The sequence below is a fragment of the Zasmidium cellare genome (genome assembly GCF_010093935.1).
Source record: "Zasmidium cellare ATCC 36951 unplaced genomic scaffold M409scaffold_31, whole genome shotgun sequence".
Lineage (NCBI taxonomy): Eukaryota > Fungi > Ascomycota > Dothideomycetes > Mycosphaerellales > Mycosphaerellaceae > Zasmidium > Zasmidium cellare.
In genome coordinates, this window is record NW_022986975.1 from 124,393 (window position 1) to 140,844 (window position 16,452).

The 16,452-nt window shown below is 53.2% G+C and overlaps 7 protein-coding genes across 7 annotated transcripts; 5 read left to right on the forward strand and 2 right to left on the reverse strand.

Annotated features, from left to right (window-relative positions):
- Positions 1-549: 549 nt before the first annotated feature.
- Positions 550-2,258, forward strand: M409DRAFT_68551 (uncharacterized protein; the record flags this gene model as incomplete). The annotated part of the gene is made up of 6 exons (XM_033817891.1): positions 550-901; positions 954-1,031; positions 1,087-1,177; positions 1,229-1,388; positions 1,438-1,578; positions 1,632-2,258. The coding sequence occupies 6 exons, from the start codon at positions 550-552 to the stop codon at positions 2,256-2,258; spliced, it is 1,449 nt and encodes a 482-aa protein (XP_033664138.1).
- A 966-nt stretch (positions 2,259-3,224) lies between these two features.
- M409DRAFT_57547 (uncharacterized protein) lies at positions 3,225-4,116 on the forward strand (the record flags this gene model as incomplete). The annotated part of the gene is made up of 3 exons (XM_033813660.1): positions 3,225-3,312; positions 3,369-3,830; positions 3,890-4,116. The coding sequence occupies 3 exons, from the start codon at positions 3,225-3,227 to the stop codon at positions 4,114-4,116; spliced, it is 777 nt and encodes a 258-aa protein (XP_033664139.1).
- Positions 4,117-4,274: 158 nt separating this feature from the next.
- M409DRAFT_26295 (uncharacterized protein) lies at positions 4,275-5,729 on the reverse strand (the record flags this gene model as incomplete). Its single annotated transcript, XM_033808048.1, has 1 exon — positions 4,275-5,729. The coding sequence occupies one exon, from the start codon at positions 5,727-5,729 to the stop codon at positions 4,275-4,277; it is 1,455 nt and encodes a 484-aa protein (XP_033664140.1).
- A 294-nt stretch (positions 5,730-6,023) lies between these two features.
- M409DRAFT_26296 (uncharacterized protein) lies at positions 6,024-6,692 on the forward strand (the record flags this gene model as incomplete). The annotated part of the gene is made up of 1 exon (XM_033808049.1): positions 6,024-6,692. The coding sequence occupies one exon, from the start codon at positions 6,024-6,026 to the stop codon at positions 6,690-6,692; it is 669 nt and encodes a 222-aa protein (XP_033664141.1).
- Positions 6,693-6,940: 248 nt separating this feature from the next.
- Positions 6,941-8,098, reverse strand: M409DRAFT_68554 (uncharacterized protein; the record flags this gene model as incomplete). The annotated part of the gene is made up of 1 exon (XM_033817892.1): positions 6,941-8,098. The coding sequence occupies one exon, from the start codon at positions 8,096-8,098 to the stop codon at positions 6,941-6,943; it is 1,158 nt and encodes a 385-aa protein (XP_033664142.1).
- Positions 8,099-8,505: 407 nt separating this feature from the next.
- On the forward strand, positions 8,506-9,575 carry M409DRAFT_57549 (uncharacterized protein; the record flags this gene model as incomplete). Its single annotated transcript, XM_033813661.1, has 2 exons — positions 8,506-8,524; positions 8,578-9,575. The coding sequence occupies 2 exons, from the start codon at positions 8,506-8,508 to the stop codon at positions 9,573-9,575; spliced, it is 1,017 nt and encodes a 338-aa protein (XP_033664143.1).
- A 2,461-nt stretch (positions 9,576-12,036) lies between these two features.
- M409DRAFT_37267 (uncharacterized protein) lies at positions 12,037-13,383 on the forward strand (the record flags this gene model as incomplete). The annotated part of the gene is made up of 2 exons (XM_033810699.1): positions 12,037-13,035; positions 13,198-13,383. The coding sequence occupies 2 exons, from the start codon at positions 12,037-12,039 to the stop codon at positions 13,381-13,383; spliced, it is 1,185 nt and encodes a 394-aa protein (XP_033664144.1).
- Between the last annotated feature and the right edge of the window lie 3,069 nt (positions 13,384-16,452).

The window sequence follows — 16,452 nt, forward strand, 5'->3', positions numbered from 1 at the left end:
TGGAGCTGACCGGGTAATGACACAACCGGAAGATCGACCGCCAAGCGACAATGGACTATCAGGAAGCAGAGCACGCCAAATGCACAGCGGGGCTCACCTGCGATCAAGAGACGAATGGCTCAGAGCATGCTAACGAGACTGCAAAGCCTGCAACGGCTGCAGAGGCAACCATTGGCCGACATGCTCACCGCTTGGCTCGATGCCTCTTCTGTGCGGAGGGCAAGCACGTTGGTGCAGCATTCGACCTGGTGGAAGATAGAAAAAATATCAAACGATTCGAGACGGTTTGTGGGGAGAGTCTGGGGCCCCAGAATCGCTCTCCACACTAAAGAGACTTGCCAGGCAGAGACTTCTTCCCTCTCAATCGTGCCCAATATCAACTGCCATGCTTTAACAACAGGCTTTTCCTCGGTAATGCCATGCAATCTGGACGGATCGAAATGAACCGACGTTCCATCAAATGAGGGGCTTGGTGGGTTACAAAAGGTCGAGAACCAGGTAAGATACATACTTCAGCCTTTTCTGTTTCTAGGTTCAGCCAAGTCAACCATGTTCCACACTTCACTTACTGCTCTGGTCCCCTTCTGGGCGGCTTTGGCTTCATGCTTCCCACATCATTCCATCCACAACAACCTCCTGGTCAAAACCGAGTCTTTCGCCGTCCAAGGCACGGTCTGGCCGAACAATTCAGCTGCACACTTCTATGGCAACATACCGTATGCCGAACCGCCTGTTGGCGGACTCCGCTGGCGCCCGCCAGTGACGAGGTCCCCAAGCGCTGAAGTTATCAATGGTTCCTGGTTTGGTCCGTCATGTATTCAGTACAGCAATGGAGAGGAAACTGCGTACACGGAGTATCTGACGGGCTTTCTTATCTCTCCTGGTCAGACTCAAAGCGAGGGTAAGGAAGCAAGTGGAAGCGCTGCGAATTTCTCGGCTGACAAAGTGTTGAGACTGTCTAACGCTCAATGTTTGGGCTCCAAAGAATGCGACCAAGAGCGACAAGCTGCCTGTAATGATATGGATCCATGGTTCGTATTTGACATTCCTCAACCAAGTATATTGCCTGACATCCTATGCTTGCAGGCGGTGGCTTCACGTCAGGCGGAGCAGCGAGTCAGTATAAATACGGTGATCGCCTAGCATCTGATCAGAACGTCATTGTCGTGGCATTGAAGTGCGTACTTTGTCCTTGAGATAATAAGAACAGACGCTGACCCGTGCACAGCTACCGCCTCAACATCTTCGGTTATCCGAATGCTGCAGCGCTCAACGGCAGGAACTTGAATCCGGGCTTACTCGACCAACGCAAGGCAGTTGAGTGGGTTTACCAGAGCATCTACGCATTCGGTGGAGATGCCGAGCAAATGACCCTATTCGGCCAATCGGTATGAAGTTCGCTCCCGCCCAGGTTGCAATGTTACTGACCACATCTAGGCTGGAGGGATAGCCGTCGACTTCTACACATACGCATACCCATTCGATCCTCTGGTCCAAGGCTTCATACCACAATCTGGCGTTGCCACTAGTGCCACCCCCGATCGAACCGGCTCCAACTTCACATATGTAGCCTCTCGCGTTGGATGCGGCAACACGACGAATCCAGATGAAACCTTTCCTGCATGCAACAGGTAGATGCACAGACCATCATCGAGGTGTACAATAGCTACAACGCAACCCTGAACGGCGGCAAAGCGCTCTCGTTCTCGCCGACGGCAGACAACCTGACTCGCTTCGAAAACTATACCGACTTGCAAACCAGGGGCCTGTTCGCGCATCGTCCGACAATATATTCCATGGTCAACAACGAGGGCAACACTCTCCTAGACTACGACCCAGCAGGAGTCAACCAAACCGCCGCAGCCGCCTTCACCGCCTCGTTCGCAAATTGTCCAGGGGACGCCGCCGCAGCAGCGAAAGCATCATTCGGTGTACCCGTGTGGAGAACGCGCTACTTCGGCACCTGGCCAAATCTCAATCCACTTCCATGGTTAGGAGCATTCCATTCTTCAGACCTTCCTATGATCTTTGGCACGTCCGATCTACGCGGTCCAGATACAGCAGCTGAGACAGCCACTTCGAAGTACTATCAGGGTGCTTGGGCTGCGTTTGCGAGGGATCCGAGCAATGGGCTGAAGGATTATGGATGGCCGACGTATGATCCGAACGGCAGGACGTTGATTGAGCTTGGGTTGAATGGAAGCACAAGTGCGGTGTTTGTCGAGAGTGATACTTTCCAGTCGCAGTGCCAAGCGTAGACATGTTCTGCTCGGATCTCGAAGCGAAACATAGGACCTCTGCAAAACCACCTTCTTCCTATTTTGGAAAGAGGTAAATGAATAAGCAGTTCGCTGAACTTCGGATTGACGCACCTTCGGGGCCATGTTGTTCACTCATCGTGCAACAAAGCAATTCCGTGGACATGAATACAACTCTTACTCTCGGCTTCATGTCGCCCTCGAAGTCTGTTTGAAAGCCGACAGCCTTGATGACCACCATAGGCACGGCTTGTGAACTAAGGCGTCCCGATATCGCCTTGTTAAGCCGTTGCCATCCACACGATCAACATGACCTCGTCGGAAGTATAGGAGATAGGCAGCGGATATTGAAGTATTTACGAAGTCTTCGACATCTTTATTTGATGATTGAGAATGTGGTTGGCAACCTGGTTACTAAAGGCAATGTTCGAGGCCCGTGCGTGGACGTTGGTGAACTCTGTTTCTTCGAGATTCGGACGCTGAGGTGAGCTTCGTTGTACGACTCTCGACACGCCAACCGGACGACGAAACAAAGCTATCCATAGGAAAAAGAACGCTTTTAATAATTGAAAGATGATGGAAAACTGCATCATCCCCTCGCGAAAGTCTCGGCGAGTCTCGCTCACCCTGCAGCTCACCCCAGCGAAAGCTTGAACACGCCCGCGAACCCGGCACCAGACACAGGCACGGGTAAGAGACGCAGTGCCGGCATCGGATAACAATCGGGAGAGGGGCAAGCAAGCAAGCGAGCGAGCTTCAAAGCTTTACAATCCACCCATCAGCCAGTGGGGACCGTGATGATAGCTGCTCGAAGGATTGGCCAGCTCTGTCCTTCGAGAGCTTTTGCGAGATCTTCGTCATAAGAAGGGTGACGAATCCCTGTTGTTGTTCTCTTACTGTTCTTCTTCGTTCTCATCAGTCTCACACGTTCCGAATCACTCTATTCACATAGTATTTCTTATCAAAATGGCATCCAACCCACCAGGAAAGTGCTGCACTATTGGTGTTAAGCATGAGGGCACGCCGACTGGCGAGCTGAAGAACATTGGTGACGGTAAGCAGAAGGGCGGCATTCGAAAAATCAATGGGATCTAACATGACCATTATCAGTCTCGACCTACTTCGCCTATCCCGAATCCAAGGATACCTCCACCGCAATCCTCATCCTCACAGACGTCATCGGCCACAAGTTCGAGAACGCCCAGCTCATCGCCGACCAGTTCGCCGCCAATGGCTACTACGTCGTGATGCCCGATCTCTTCGAGGGCGACCCAATCCCCCTCAACCGACCAGCGGATTTCGACATCATGAAGTGGCTCACGACTTCAGGCCCCTCCAAGGGTCACACGAAGGAGACGGTGGACCCGATCGTTGAGAAGATCATCAAGGACATGAAGCAGAACCAGGGCGTGAAGAAGATTGGCGCGGTGGGCTACTGCTTTGGCGCGAAATACGTCGCTCGCTTCATGACTGGCGGCAAGGGTGTGGATGTGGGTTACATGGCGCATCCTAGCTTTGTGGATGCCGATGAGGTCAAGGCTTTGACTGGCCCTCTGTCGATTGCTGCTGCCGGTGCGTAGTCACACTGTTGCCGCGAATGCTTCGACAGCTCGATACTGACATCACAGCAGAAACCGACCAGATCTTCCCCGCGGAGAAGCGCCGAGAGACGGAAGACATCATCAAGGACATGTCCATCCCATACCAGATCTCGCTCTACAGCGATGTCGAGCACGGCTTCGCTGTTCGTGCGGACACCACCAAGGCGCCAGTAAAGTACGCCAAGGAGGCTGCATTCCTGCAGGCTGTTGCTTGGTTCGACGAGTTCCTCAAGGGTAGCAGGAGCTGGGCCGCGTAAGTAGCATAGAATTATGCCTAGCAGAGAATCTCGAGAGTCATGGCATTGATGGCAACACCCAGACCTGCCGCTTCGGCGAGCAGACTGTAGGCGACATAGACCGTGAATGTCCAACTTGTACTCTCGAAGCTCGCGTTGGCTCTCCCTACGCCAACAGGTTAATAGAAATCCTCATCACACCATTCCCAATCGCCTGCCTCGAGCCACCCGTTGTTCTCCGGCCAGTGCGTGTCCAAGCACAACCGATGCTGCATCCTCATCTGTCCATACAAATATGGCGGATACCATGAGCGAGCAAAATAGCCCCATACCTGCATCCTCGCGTCTTTCTTGCGGAAATCCTGTGCTATAGCGTTGATAATTCTTTGGTGATCTTCAAACGAATGGATCCGGCTGTCCTCCACGACAAGATTGAAATGTTTCAGTGCAACGCCCTTGTCGGCGAGCGCTTGGACCGGCGAGAACGCTTGGAGGAAGCGATGCGATCGTGATGGATACCATGGTGATGGAGGTGACATGAACCTGGTGTACGTCCGTAGATTCGGCGGCGCAGAAAACCGGCGGTCGAAGATGAGGCGGTGGAGGGAATCGTCCTCGCCACAGAAGATCTCTTGCAGCCTTGTGAAGGATCCAAAGCTAGCGTCTGGATTTTGGGACAGGCTGGTGAGACTGGCTTCTAGTTCGTCCGGACTGTACGACACACCGGTGCTATATCCGAGGAATTTGAGCGATTTGGCCTGGTGTTTGAGCGCAGTGATGACCTTGAGCACGTCTTTCCGGCAAAGATCGTCGTAGCAGTCTTGTGGAAGGAGGTACCAGCGGTCCGTTTCCCATTCATGCTGGCATCCCACTTCTTCTCGAGCTTCCCCGATATGCAAATGCTCCAGCGCGAGGGGAAGCGACAGCATGTCGAATACCGCCTCGTGAGTGACGTGGCACTCCACGAGTTTGAGTCGTTTGAGCGGGGTGCGAGGGAGACTCATGACTTCTCTGAATGCAGTAGGGGGAAAAGCGGCGTATGACACGAACAGGTCTTCGAGGCTTGGATGAGCGAAGATCTTCGCCCACGACTTCTCGATAATCCAGAATCGGCACTGTTGATCCGAGTGTGCTGCCCGCGTTCCCGAGAGATGCAGAGTCAGTCTCTTCAGCCTCTGCAAGGGCAAATTGCGAATCGACGGGGGCACATCTGACCTTGCAGCTGATGCTAGGGTTGTGAGAAGAGAAGACAAGGTTCGATCCCAGCCATGTGTGCCTCGCCAGTTGCCGGTATAGTTGCAGAGCGGACTCTCGATGGTCAATTCTTCGAGCCTGGTAGTTCGGCTTAAGAGCAAGTGTAGCGACTGCAGACCATTTTGAAAGTCTCTCATGCATCTTGCTTCAAGCGAGCGAATTTCATGTGCTCTGGCTGGGTGTCTTTGCACATTGCGAAGGAGTTGTTCGCAGACGTCGCCTCTTCGAAAGAAGACGTTCTTGTACAAGAGATCTTCGGCGAGTGACTGGAATCGTTTCGAGAGTGCGCTTAGAATACGAATGGTTGGAAGGTCGTAGAGTAGATATTTGAGGATCAGCAGTATCACCTCGTTGGATAGGCTCTCTATATCGGCCGGCATGGTAACTTAGCAAGGAGGAAGCAAGAAAGGGCTTGGTGTTCTGAAAGGTCCTGTCTGTTCACAATTACCCATTTATATACTGCCACATCGTGTGGGTGTATTTCTTGGTGTGTTAATGAAAAGTTACTTGATGACATATCGAAAGGCTGAGGGTCGTCGTGGTGGACGTGAGGTCAAAAAGACAGAAGTCCCGTGCCAACGCGCTAGAGCCGGTAGAGGAACTTAAATCCTGCGCGTCGCGTCCCTTTCCTTCACTTACATCCCGCCCCGCCTTTCTCAAATGTCAACCTCGACATGGACGCCGATATCTCAGACATCCTCGCCTCAGTCTCGGCGCCAGCCATATCCAAACGAGCTCTGGACTTGCAGGCTTTGACACGAGCATGGATCAACGAGAGAAGCTCGCCGGAGTTGCTGCCGTATCCTACCGAGCTGATCGAAAGGAGCACGCAGGGCGTCAAGAGCCAGATTGAGGTTATAGAGCAGATGACTGGTGCCATGGATCCTACATCGAACTTTAAGCTCGTTATATTGCAGACGGAACTTGAGCGGGTCAAATTCTTGTTGAGATCGTTCTTGAGAGCGAGGATAGCGAAGATCGACAAACATCCACTGCACTACCACTCAGTCGCTACCTCTGCGGACCTAGGCGATCAACCGATCCTATCGAAGCTCGAATCGCAGTATCTGGTCTCCCATCAGGCCCTACTATCCTCACATTACAACGCTTCGTTCCTCTCGCTCTTTCCTGCTCAACTACAAAAACTGGATGACCCGACGGGAGGGGTCAGCATGGTGGACAAGCCAGATGAGGATACAGCAGTCTTCTGCAGAGTTCTGAGGGATGGCTATGTGTCGAGGCCGCCGGATGATGATATTGAGCTGAAGAGAGGGGATGTCTGGGTCTTGAGGTGGACTACGATACGAGAAAAAGTGAGGAGTGGGGATGCAGAGTTGATATGATACAAAGATGGGACATGAGATCCCGGGGGATGATACCCGCTGTCTCATGGCACAGCTTATATGAGTAGCAATAAGTGCTTCGCGGGCATGTCATGGCTTTGACCTTCGTGGCTGCTGAAGGGCCGAAGCATGCAGCACTATTGACAGGCAAGGAAGCCTGCTTTGCCACTGTGCATCTACTGGACCTCGCTCGAAGTGGACACAGGCCAGTGGCAAGCACCTCTGGACGAAACGATGGCCATCCACTTCTAAAACCACACCGCAGTCGCCAGTCCAATCGTCTTGCCATCTTCTGTCTTTCCAGCAGTCGCATGCGCGGCTTCCTTGATCTTCTTGCCGTCAAAGCTCAGGACTGCCAATCTCGACTCTTGGCTATCGGTCATGGCAAGATATTCAATATCGCCGTGCTCCTGCTTCCACGGGGCAGGCTCAATTGCATTCGCCAATCCTCCGCTGGTTGGCGTCTCGTAAAGATCGATTGGCTCCTCTTCCTCCAGGAATCCATCTTCTTTCAACTTGTACGCGCCAACGAACCCCAACGTCTCCGCATCCAGGCCTCTGTTCGAAGCATAGAGATATCTTGGCTTCGACGGATCTGGCCCAGTCGAGTATCGAACCTCATCAGCCCAGTACTTCTTACAGTCTTTTCCAGGTGGAAGCACACTGCATGCTTGCTTATGCTCCAACGTCACGCCATCCTCTGCGATGGCGAAAACGTCGACCATACTGCTATGCTCCTGCAGACTGTACAATACTTTGCCGTTCGGATGCGGCCAGGTATGTCTTGGTCCATCATGGCTCCTGGGCGAGACATGCTTTGTTCCGAGCTGCAGGGGAGGATCGTCTATACCTCTTTTGCTGTGAGTGACTTTATAAGTCCAGATACAATTCCTCCCGATGTCCGCCACGTAGAGGTATTTTCCGTCCGGACTGAGATCAACGCTGTGCGCTCCATGCCTCAGGCCGCCAAAGTCACCATGGGCTACCTTGCCACGTTGCTCGCTTTGGTTCTCTCCTTGCCCTGTCACGAAGTCAAGTTCCTGGACGAGCTTGCCAATCGAGCCATCTGCTTCCAGTCTGAAGACCTCGCCTGAAGGGCCGCCTGCGCTGAAGACGTGTGTCTCGTTACTGCACACATATCCAGAGAGCGACTTGACGGGCTTAGCATTGAGGAATTGAACATCTCGACCTCCAGAACGGACGGCATAAGCAGCAATCGAAGGTTTCTCCAGCCAGGCCGTGCAGTAGAGGTACTTTTTGTCTTTCGAGAAGGAGAGCCAGGAATGGCCGCCAATGGCCGGGTGCTCGCGCACGATCTTGACAGATGCTTCGGTGTTGGATGTTGCGGGATGGAACTGGCAGAGGTAGAGACTTGGGTGGTTGAAGGAGCCGACGATGAAGTCCATAATGTTACTCTGATGCTGTGGAAGAGTTCTCTCTCGCTCCCAAGATCCAACGCCAATTGTAGCTACCAAGGGAAGAGAAAGTTAATTACATGTACAAAAGAGACTTAGCTATAGCGGAGCAGCAGGGAAGCAGAGGTGAAGTGGACCTCGGGGGCTTTCTGCAGGCAGGTCCACGGGCCGTACCCAAGACGACCGGGACATTCCTGTCATTCACTTAGCTAATAAGCTCTATCGGCACACGAATTAGCTTGAATCTTTCCGATCCGAAGTCTCATGTGAAAGGACAAGTGAGTGAAGGTCCGTGAAGAGGTGACGTTGCCGCTGCGCCCCACTTCGGATCGGAACCAACCTCGTGGGCACCTGCAGCACCAGGAGACATTCGAGAACATTACACCTCCACCTTCACCATGCAGTCTGGAATCTCAGGTTAGTATGGCTTGTTCCTCACTGTCAAGATGTCTCCAATTGACGATCCGCAGCCTCCCAAGAGCTCCAAGATGCCTTCAACGCCTTCGTATCCAACTCCACCGAACGAGCCCTGCTGGCAGGCATCGACAACGAAAAGCTGATCCCCAAAACCACGATTCCACTCCAAGGGTCCTCTTTCAAAGATGACCTAGGTCAATTACAAGAGCATTTGACCCCCAATGCGGCCTCATACATCCTTCTCAAAGTCGAGCCCGGCGCTCCAGACGGCTACGTTGCAGTCACCTACGTCCCCAACGCCGCTCCCGTGCGCCAGAAGATGCTCTTCGCCAGTACACGTTTGACGCTCGTCCGCGAGTTGGGGATTGAGCGGTTTCGAGAAACGCTGTTCGCGACTGAGAAGAGCGAGTTGACTGCCTCGGGCTGGGACAAGCACGAGGCGCACACGAGCCTCTCGGCCCCGTTGACAGAAGAGGAAGAGGGTCTGCAGGGCGTGAAAGAGGCAGAAGCACAAGAATCGCGCGGCACGGGCGCACGACGAGGACACGTTAGCGGCAAGATCGATGTTCCCACGGAACTGGGCGTTCTCGAGGCATTGGGCAGTCTGAAGGAGGAAGGGTGCAGGGGCACGCTCGTGCAGTTGAAATATCAACTGCCTGATGAGACGCTCACGCTGGACTCGTCAGCGGATTCGATACAACCTGAGCAGGTTGGGGGGTTGATTTCGACGACCGAGCCACGGTTCTCGTTCTATTCGCATCCTGAGCAGAGTGCAGATGGTGGGGCTGGAGCGACGATTCTGTTTATATATACTTGTCCCACCGGGTCGAAGATCAAGGAGAGGATGATTTATAGCACGAGCAAGAGCTGGACGAGGATCGTGGCGGAGCGGGATGCGGGGATCACGATTTCCAAGTCGTTGGAGGCGACGGAGCCGGATGAGATCTCGGCGGAGACACTTGGTGGTGGAAGTCAGAGTGCAGAGCAGTCTGGTACAGAGAGCAAGCCTAGTGCAGGCTTTGCGAGACCCAAGAGGCCTGGCAGGCGGTGATGGAACGAGGGAGAAAGAAAAAGTACGAGCATGATGATACTAGAATTGCAGGCTGCCTAGGATCGCTCGCACCTACGCGACGGCCTAGCATCAGTAACAAGAAGAGAAAAAGTATTCAGGACCTTTTTGATGAATCGACTTCATCCCTCCTTCACCACCACAAATCCCACACTCATTCACAGACCCACGCCTCCGTCCTCCGACACTGGAGAATCCGCCGACCCATCCAAGATACACAGCCCCTCTTGAGTGCCAAAGACTCTGAGCTTGTTGCCATGAACACGCCAGAAGTCCGACGAGAACTTGGGCATACCGCCCTCGATCGTGACATCCTCGTTGATGTGCCTCATTCTCCGCTTGCCGGGCTCGTACTTGAAGAGGTCGTCCTTTGCTGTGCCAAGCGTATCGTCCCCGGTTGTCTTCCACTTTCCACCGACTTCGGATGGCTGGAAACCGTTGATCTCAGTGCTACTGTCGTACGGCTCGTTGGCGCTGTTTTCGCCTTCTTCATGCTTATGCTCTGCTGCGTCGCCATTCACTTTCATGGCTGCGATGCCGTTGCTGATGTCAGTCGGTCCGGTGGCTTCGGCAGTCTCGTCCTTGACGTCGATATAGGCACCCTCTTGTTCCAGCTTCGAAGACAGCCGCACGGCCACTTGAGCCGTGAGGAAGCTGTCGTAGCCGGCTTCGTGGAATGCCTCGACGTTGTTGTACTTGGGATGCTGAGTGTCTGTGTCCACGATGGGCGTCTTCTGTGCGCTGAGCTGACCGGCGATCTGCTCGAGTGAAGACGCAGGGTTGATGTCGCCGCAGTTATGCGTTGACATGTACTTCGTGTCCACGATCACCGGCCAGAGTTTGTGGAGCTTCCGCTGGAAGTCCTCCACAGTATCTGGGAGCTGCCCGATGAAAGTCCGGTAGATGTAGACGAGATCGAGGAAGCAGTTGTGGCCGACAAGAATCTTGGGGTTTCCTCGAAGCAAGGCCTGAGCACGGTTGAATTGCGCCTTATACGTGTCCATGTCGGCAAAGATGGGCTCGCCGTTGGTACTGTCTTTGGCACATTCGCGGAGGTCAATGTTGGCGATGTTACTGCCATGGAGTGCTTCAACGATCCAGCGGAAACCCTTTTGACGGTTGATACGCTCGTCTAGCTCTCGCTTTCGGTCGGCTGCGATCCGGTCTTCGCGCTCCTTGTTGAAGCGCACGACTTGGATGAAGCCTTTCTTGCCGAAAGTGACGAGCTCTGGATATTCTGCGCGGACGAGCTGGTGCACTAGGCGCTTTTCGAAGCGCGAGAGTTCATCCACTTGTCTCTCTCCATCGACCATGGTCTCGTAGCCGAGAGGTGTGATGTTGATGTAATCTTTGGTCGGCGACTTGAGCCACTCGTTGATCTCACATCTGACCCGCTCGAGGAAGGCCAAAGATTCGGTCTCGGTCGGCTTGATCTGAATGTCTGCCACCGCACTCTTGTCTTGTCTCTGGGTGAAGAGTTCACGAGCCGTCTTGGACTCCTCGCGAGACAAATAGGGGACCCCCATCGCAAATGGCTTGTTCATATCGAAGCCCACCTTGAGTAGGAACTCAGCGGCACCAGACTGAAAGGAGAAGATTCGTTCGATTTCCAGACCACGCTCATTGATGACGGGACTCAAGTCGAAGTTGTAGGGTTTGAGAGTGTATTTGCCATCCTCGACATTCTGCTCAACGCATGTGAGGCCAATCTGTAGAATCTGGTATCGCTCTGCCGCCTGCTTGGTTTCGAGGTATCGTCGTTGCAGTGTTTGCTTGCCACTGTCCTTGCCGAAAGCCGTGCCCTTGGAAGGTACTCCAGACAGCTCAAGGTCGAGAGCGACGAAGTGAGCCTCGGAGATGTCGGTGAGGATATCCAGCAATAGCGGATAGAAGCTGTACTTGTCTACGTCCATCTTGCTGGTAGTGGTGCCTCTGTTGTTCGTAGTAATGCTGGATCTTCAATCAGTAGTCGGTGTTGTGGCAAGCGAAGGAAGCAGTTGCTTGAACTTTGAGAAGAGTCCACGAAGCCACTTGATTGAAGAAAGAGCAACGACTGAGCGAGAGCAAACTCGCTGTTGCGGACTTCCACGTGAAGATGGACTGCGGCCCGCTGCATATGCGCGTCTTGAAGTGAATCTATGCGGCTGAGTGCATGTGAGATTGTAGATTGCAGTCTGCGCTCTGCTCACATGATGGTCTTCCAAGATGATGAGACTCGTTCGTGCTCCTAGTAGAGCCTTGCCACAGCTCACCATGCAGTAGGTGAGTCAGCGCTGTGATGGCAACAGAAAGAATTGATGATGTCGTTGAAACAAGCAGCACACGACCCAGAACGGGATCGGCAAATCGGCGCCTCGGCTGACGCTTCCCGTGAAATACCCGATCTCCAACCTCTCGACATTCACGTCAGTCTTTCCTTCGACAAGACGTCCATCGGCACGCGATGGCGTCCACTGGATCAATAACATATCAGGACGCGCTGGACTCGCAATACTTGTCCAACTCAATATCCAGCCTCTCGCGATCACGCTCCTCGAACACCTTGATTGTCCGAAGCTACAAGCAGGCGACGCAGCTCTATCTCACGAAACGTTTCAAGGAAGCATTAGAAACGCTCGAACCGATCATATCACCACAGAATGAGGAAGCTGAAGATGGAGACGCGATAGATGGGCTGGGGGAGGGCAGCGGTGCGGCACCGGTCGCGCAGAGCTCAAAAGGCACCAGGACCAAGGTCTGGGTGTTCTACCTCAGCCTATTGCATGCCATCATCGAGCTGGGCGCGGAAGAGGGCCGAAATACGTTTGGATCTGTAAAGTGGAGAAATCTCGTGAAGAAGGCTAGAGAAGGCACGATTTGGGACGAGGTCGTGCAACACGGGTACGGCAGCAACGAAGGGGACGTTGACCCAGATGTCGTCGTGAATCTAGCGACTCTACTTCTTGGACACATGCAAGATCAGAAGTTGAACCAGCAGAAGTTGGAGGCATACCTTTCTGCTTCAGCAGATGCAGCCCATGTCGCATTCTTGCAGGACGGCATTGCAACGCCAATGTCGAACGGAACGTCTTCACCGAAAGAGCTGACTACGCGACTGAAGATACTGGAGCTCTACACCCTTCACGTACTGCCAGCGAACAATGAATGGGACTATGCGCAACAGTTCATTGAAATGAACGACATGCTGGATGAGGAGCGACGAGAAGCTTTCCAGCATGCTTTGGAAAGCCTCAAAGACGAAAAAGATGGCACAGCGGAACGAGAGAGAGTTTTGGAAGAGTTGCGCGAGCGCGAAATGGCGGAGCAACGTGCAGCCGAGGAGGCAAAGAGGAAGGAAGAAGAACGGAGAGAGGAAGAGCGCAAGAAAGCAGCAGCAGCGGAAGCTGAACGAGCTGCCAGACCCAGCAGCGCATCTGCGGCTCGCAACGGGAACAATGGCAAAGTCCCTCAGCAACGGCCATCATCGTCTTCGGCCCAGCAGCCTCCACCCCCGAAAGCTTCCTCCAAACCTCAGAAGAAAGCCCGTCCGCCCCAGCGCCCCAACGCCAGTCTTTATACAAGGGCATCATCAGTGTTACACAACTTGCAGACCATGATCATGCAGGCAAGTCGCAATCTTGGCGGCGGCACCGGACGATTAGCACTCATGCGGCTTCTGATGTTCATGGTGGCTTTCGTCCTCATTTTAGCCAGGAGAGATCTGAGACTGAAAGTGAAAAAGACATTGGAAGATGGATGGGGCAAGGTAAAGCAAACCGTCGGTATGGGTGTGAAGGTCTCTTATATATGATGGCCTCTGTAAAATATAATGATGTATAGCGAATGAGGAGTTTTGCGCTCGCCGCGGATGTAGGCAGAACTCTTCAACAAACAATATCTGAATGGCGTAACACACGAAGACTGTGCCATTCACTTACATTACGATTTAGCGTGGCTTAATTATGCAAGAGCAGCCGGGCCACGCGCCTTCCGGATTAGGTATAGACTGACTTCATCTCGCATCGAAAAATCGATTTCGACATCGTCGATGATACCGCACAGACAAGATGATCACTGCAGAACGGCATCAAAGTTCAAGCCCCTTGTCTTCAGATGATGTGTTTTGTCGTCGAGAACAAAAAGGCAACGCAAAGTTGTCCGTTGTTCTCTACTGTATCAACGTGTTTCTTGGAGACTTGGCCAACGCGACGGCGGCGAATGGCCTATCTCACCGACCAGCTGCTTCACGTGCTTCTTCATATACAGTACACACCTCGACTGCGCTTCTCTGCCTGCGTGCTCGGAGGCGGTCGGCATTGATGAGCAGCGTGTGTTGTGAATCTGCTTGTGACACTCGTGCGACAGGCTCAAGAACATCGACATTTGACCACAATGGCCGCGCCTCTCCTTGGTGGTTGCCGACCAACGGTTAAACAGGGCCGCGTGGGGTGTACTCTGAAAGGCGACGCAACCCTCTGAAGCAACGTACAGGACGGAGTGCAACCTTGGTCAGAGAAAGCTTTGATGGATGTACGTTCTGCATCGCGCAGCCGAGGACGAGATGAGTTCCGAGAGGAGGACATATGACCCGCAATACCAGAGCAATGGTAGACTCTCGAGAAAGGTCATCGAGACACTTTGCACGTGCTTGTGTTCAGCAGGAATGAACATATCGTGTCTCTCCAATTCATGAGAGCGACCAGGCTTCCGAGTGCTGTGCGAGTTGATTGGACATGAGATCCACATTCCGCATTGCTATGTCCATCACGAGTCTCCCAAACACAACAACTTGACATTGTTGAGGGCGTACTGCATGCACCGATTACGTCGAGCGGTTCATTGAGGACACCTTGCCGCCAAATTTGCGCACGTCTCGACGAGCAGCAAACGCGGGTGTGGTCCATTCGATTTGCCGAAACACGATGGACTGCACCTTTCCAGTCCAGCCATGCACAAGGGTGCTAATCCTCTCATCAGGTGATGGCTGCAGCCTGCAGGACGAAGCTGGCGCGCCAAAGCAGTTGAGGAATCGATTCCTACGAGTAGTGTATCCCCGCTTCTGCACACCTGCAGCTCTTATTTGCATCGTGCCCATCGTTGCCACGATTTGATGGTACCGAAGACGTCGCCGCCTTCCGGATGTAGCCCGCCTTGCTTCGTCTGCAGGGTAGTAGGTACTCTGACAGTGCCCTGTCCCGAAACATCAGGAACATGGTCACAGAGGAAGTCGCGATAGCATGTCACTGTGAGAAGAAGAGTAAGCTCGCACGTAAGGATCATACGTACTCACGCAAGATCGAGTGATTTGACGAGGAAGACGAGGGTGCATATGTATGCTCTTCATCACGGCTGCAGTAGTTCGAACCATCTGCTTCCGCAGGATTGGTTGCATCATCACTGCGGTAGAAGATCGAGCGACAGCTCGACCACGACGGGCCGCTCTCTTCAGTGAGGCGTCCGCGGCCAACTCATCTGTTTACAACATTGGTGGATTTTCTTGTGTTGCCGGACACATTTGTGCGGACACATCTCCGCGATTTCTCGCGGCGACGGCCAAACGCCCGACGAATCAACCGATCTGCGCTCCCCCCTGACTGTGACAGGCCAAGTGACAAGGGATTCGGCCTGCCTGCCTCCTGCACGCCCTGCTCCCTTGCTCTCAACCTCCCACATGTCGGTTCCACAGCTTTGGATGATGGATCTCTGCGTTCAAGATAGATTTTTGATGCGTTGTTACTTTGGCTGCCACATTTCAGTCCTCGGCAAAACAAACTATGCGCGTATGGCATCGTCTGGTGTTTGGGTGATATCAAACGCCCTCTCTAACGAAGGGAAAATTGATGACACGCATGTGCATCGCCAGCTTACAAGAAACCCACACCGTCAGGATCCTGCGTTCCGAGGCCCTCTCCGCCCCGCTCGATGTGGAATGCATTCATGAAATCAACCCCTTCCAGACCTTACTCTCAGAAGTGATTGGGCTCATGCCGGCAGCGCCAGGCGTTGAATAACATTGGGCTGTTACAAAGATGGATATTCCAATTCAAGGCGGCAAATGCAGTGCAGCGGATGCAACGTGAATGTTCCCGCTCTCGAGATGGATGCATCGTTGATGAGGTCCCCGCAAAATGGTCAGCCGGCAACCATTGTCACTCTTCACAAACAAATGCAGGGTAGAAGCCTAACAGGACAGACTGCTAGTAAAGCCACGCCCAATTTGCTAAGAGGGCTAGATGTATTCGGCGCCTCCTCATCATGCACCTGAACATTACAGCTCCGGGCCAGCCCTAGCTGCTGTATTCACGCAAAAGAGGCACTAGTCGCAGGTAATGGTCCTCGTCAGTGCCCAGCATAAGCAAATACCTTGACACAACAACTCTCCATGAGTACAGCCTCACCATGCACCAAAAAGTAGAGGGTTGTCACCCCCGTACGCTATCACTAACTAGCAGATGCTTGAACAAGTTGAACGGATCCCACCCCCTGTCAAGCTTATCTCGAATCGATGCGCCGAGATGCTGCAGAAATGCAATGTGAAAGGGCTGCAGCAGGTGAAGCACGCGGAGCAAGTCATCTCTTTCAGACCTAGTGACACCCTACCATGCAGTTCGGACATGATCTCGCGTCCAGCACCAAGCAAAGCTGCCCAATCGATCTGACGGCCAGGCAAACGGCATCTAGGTCTCACAAATGATTGATGCGTCAATGAAGTAGCCGAACCGTACGCCTACATCGGGGCTACCCCCGACTACGATTTCTGATTTCCTTCACCAGGCTCATTATAACAATTGACCCCCCAGTCCATCCCATCCCATGAGCAATCTGCAACTCGCCTCGTTGTTCATCCTTGCTTCCATACAAATGCATGGATCGATGACCC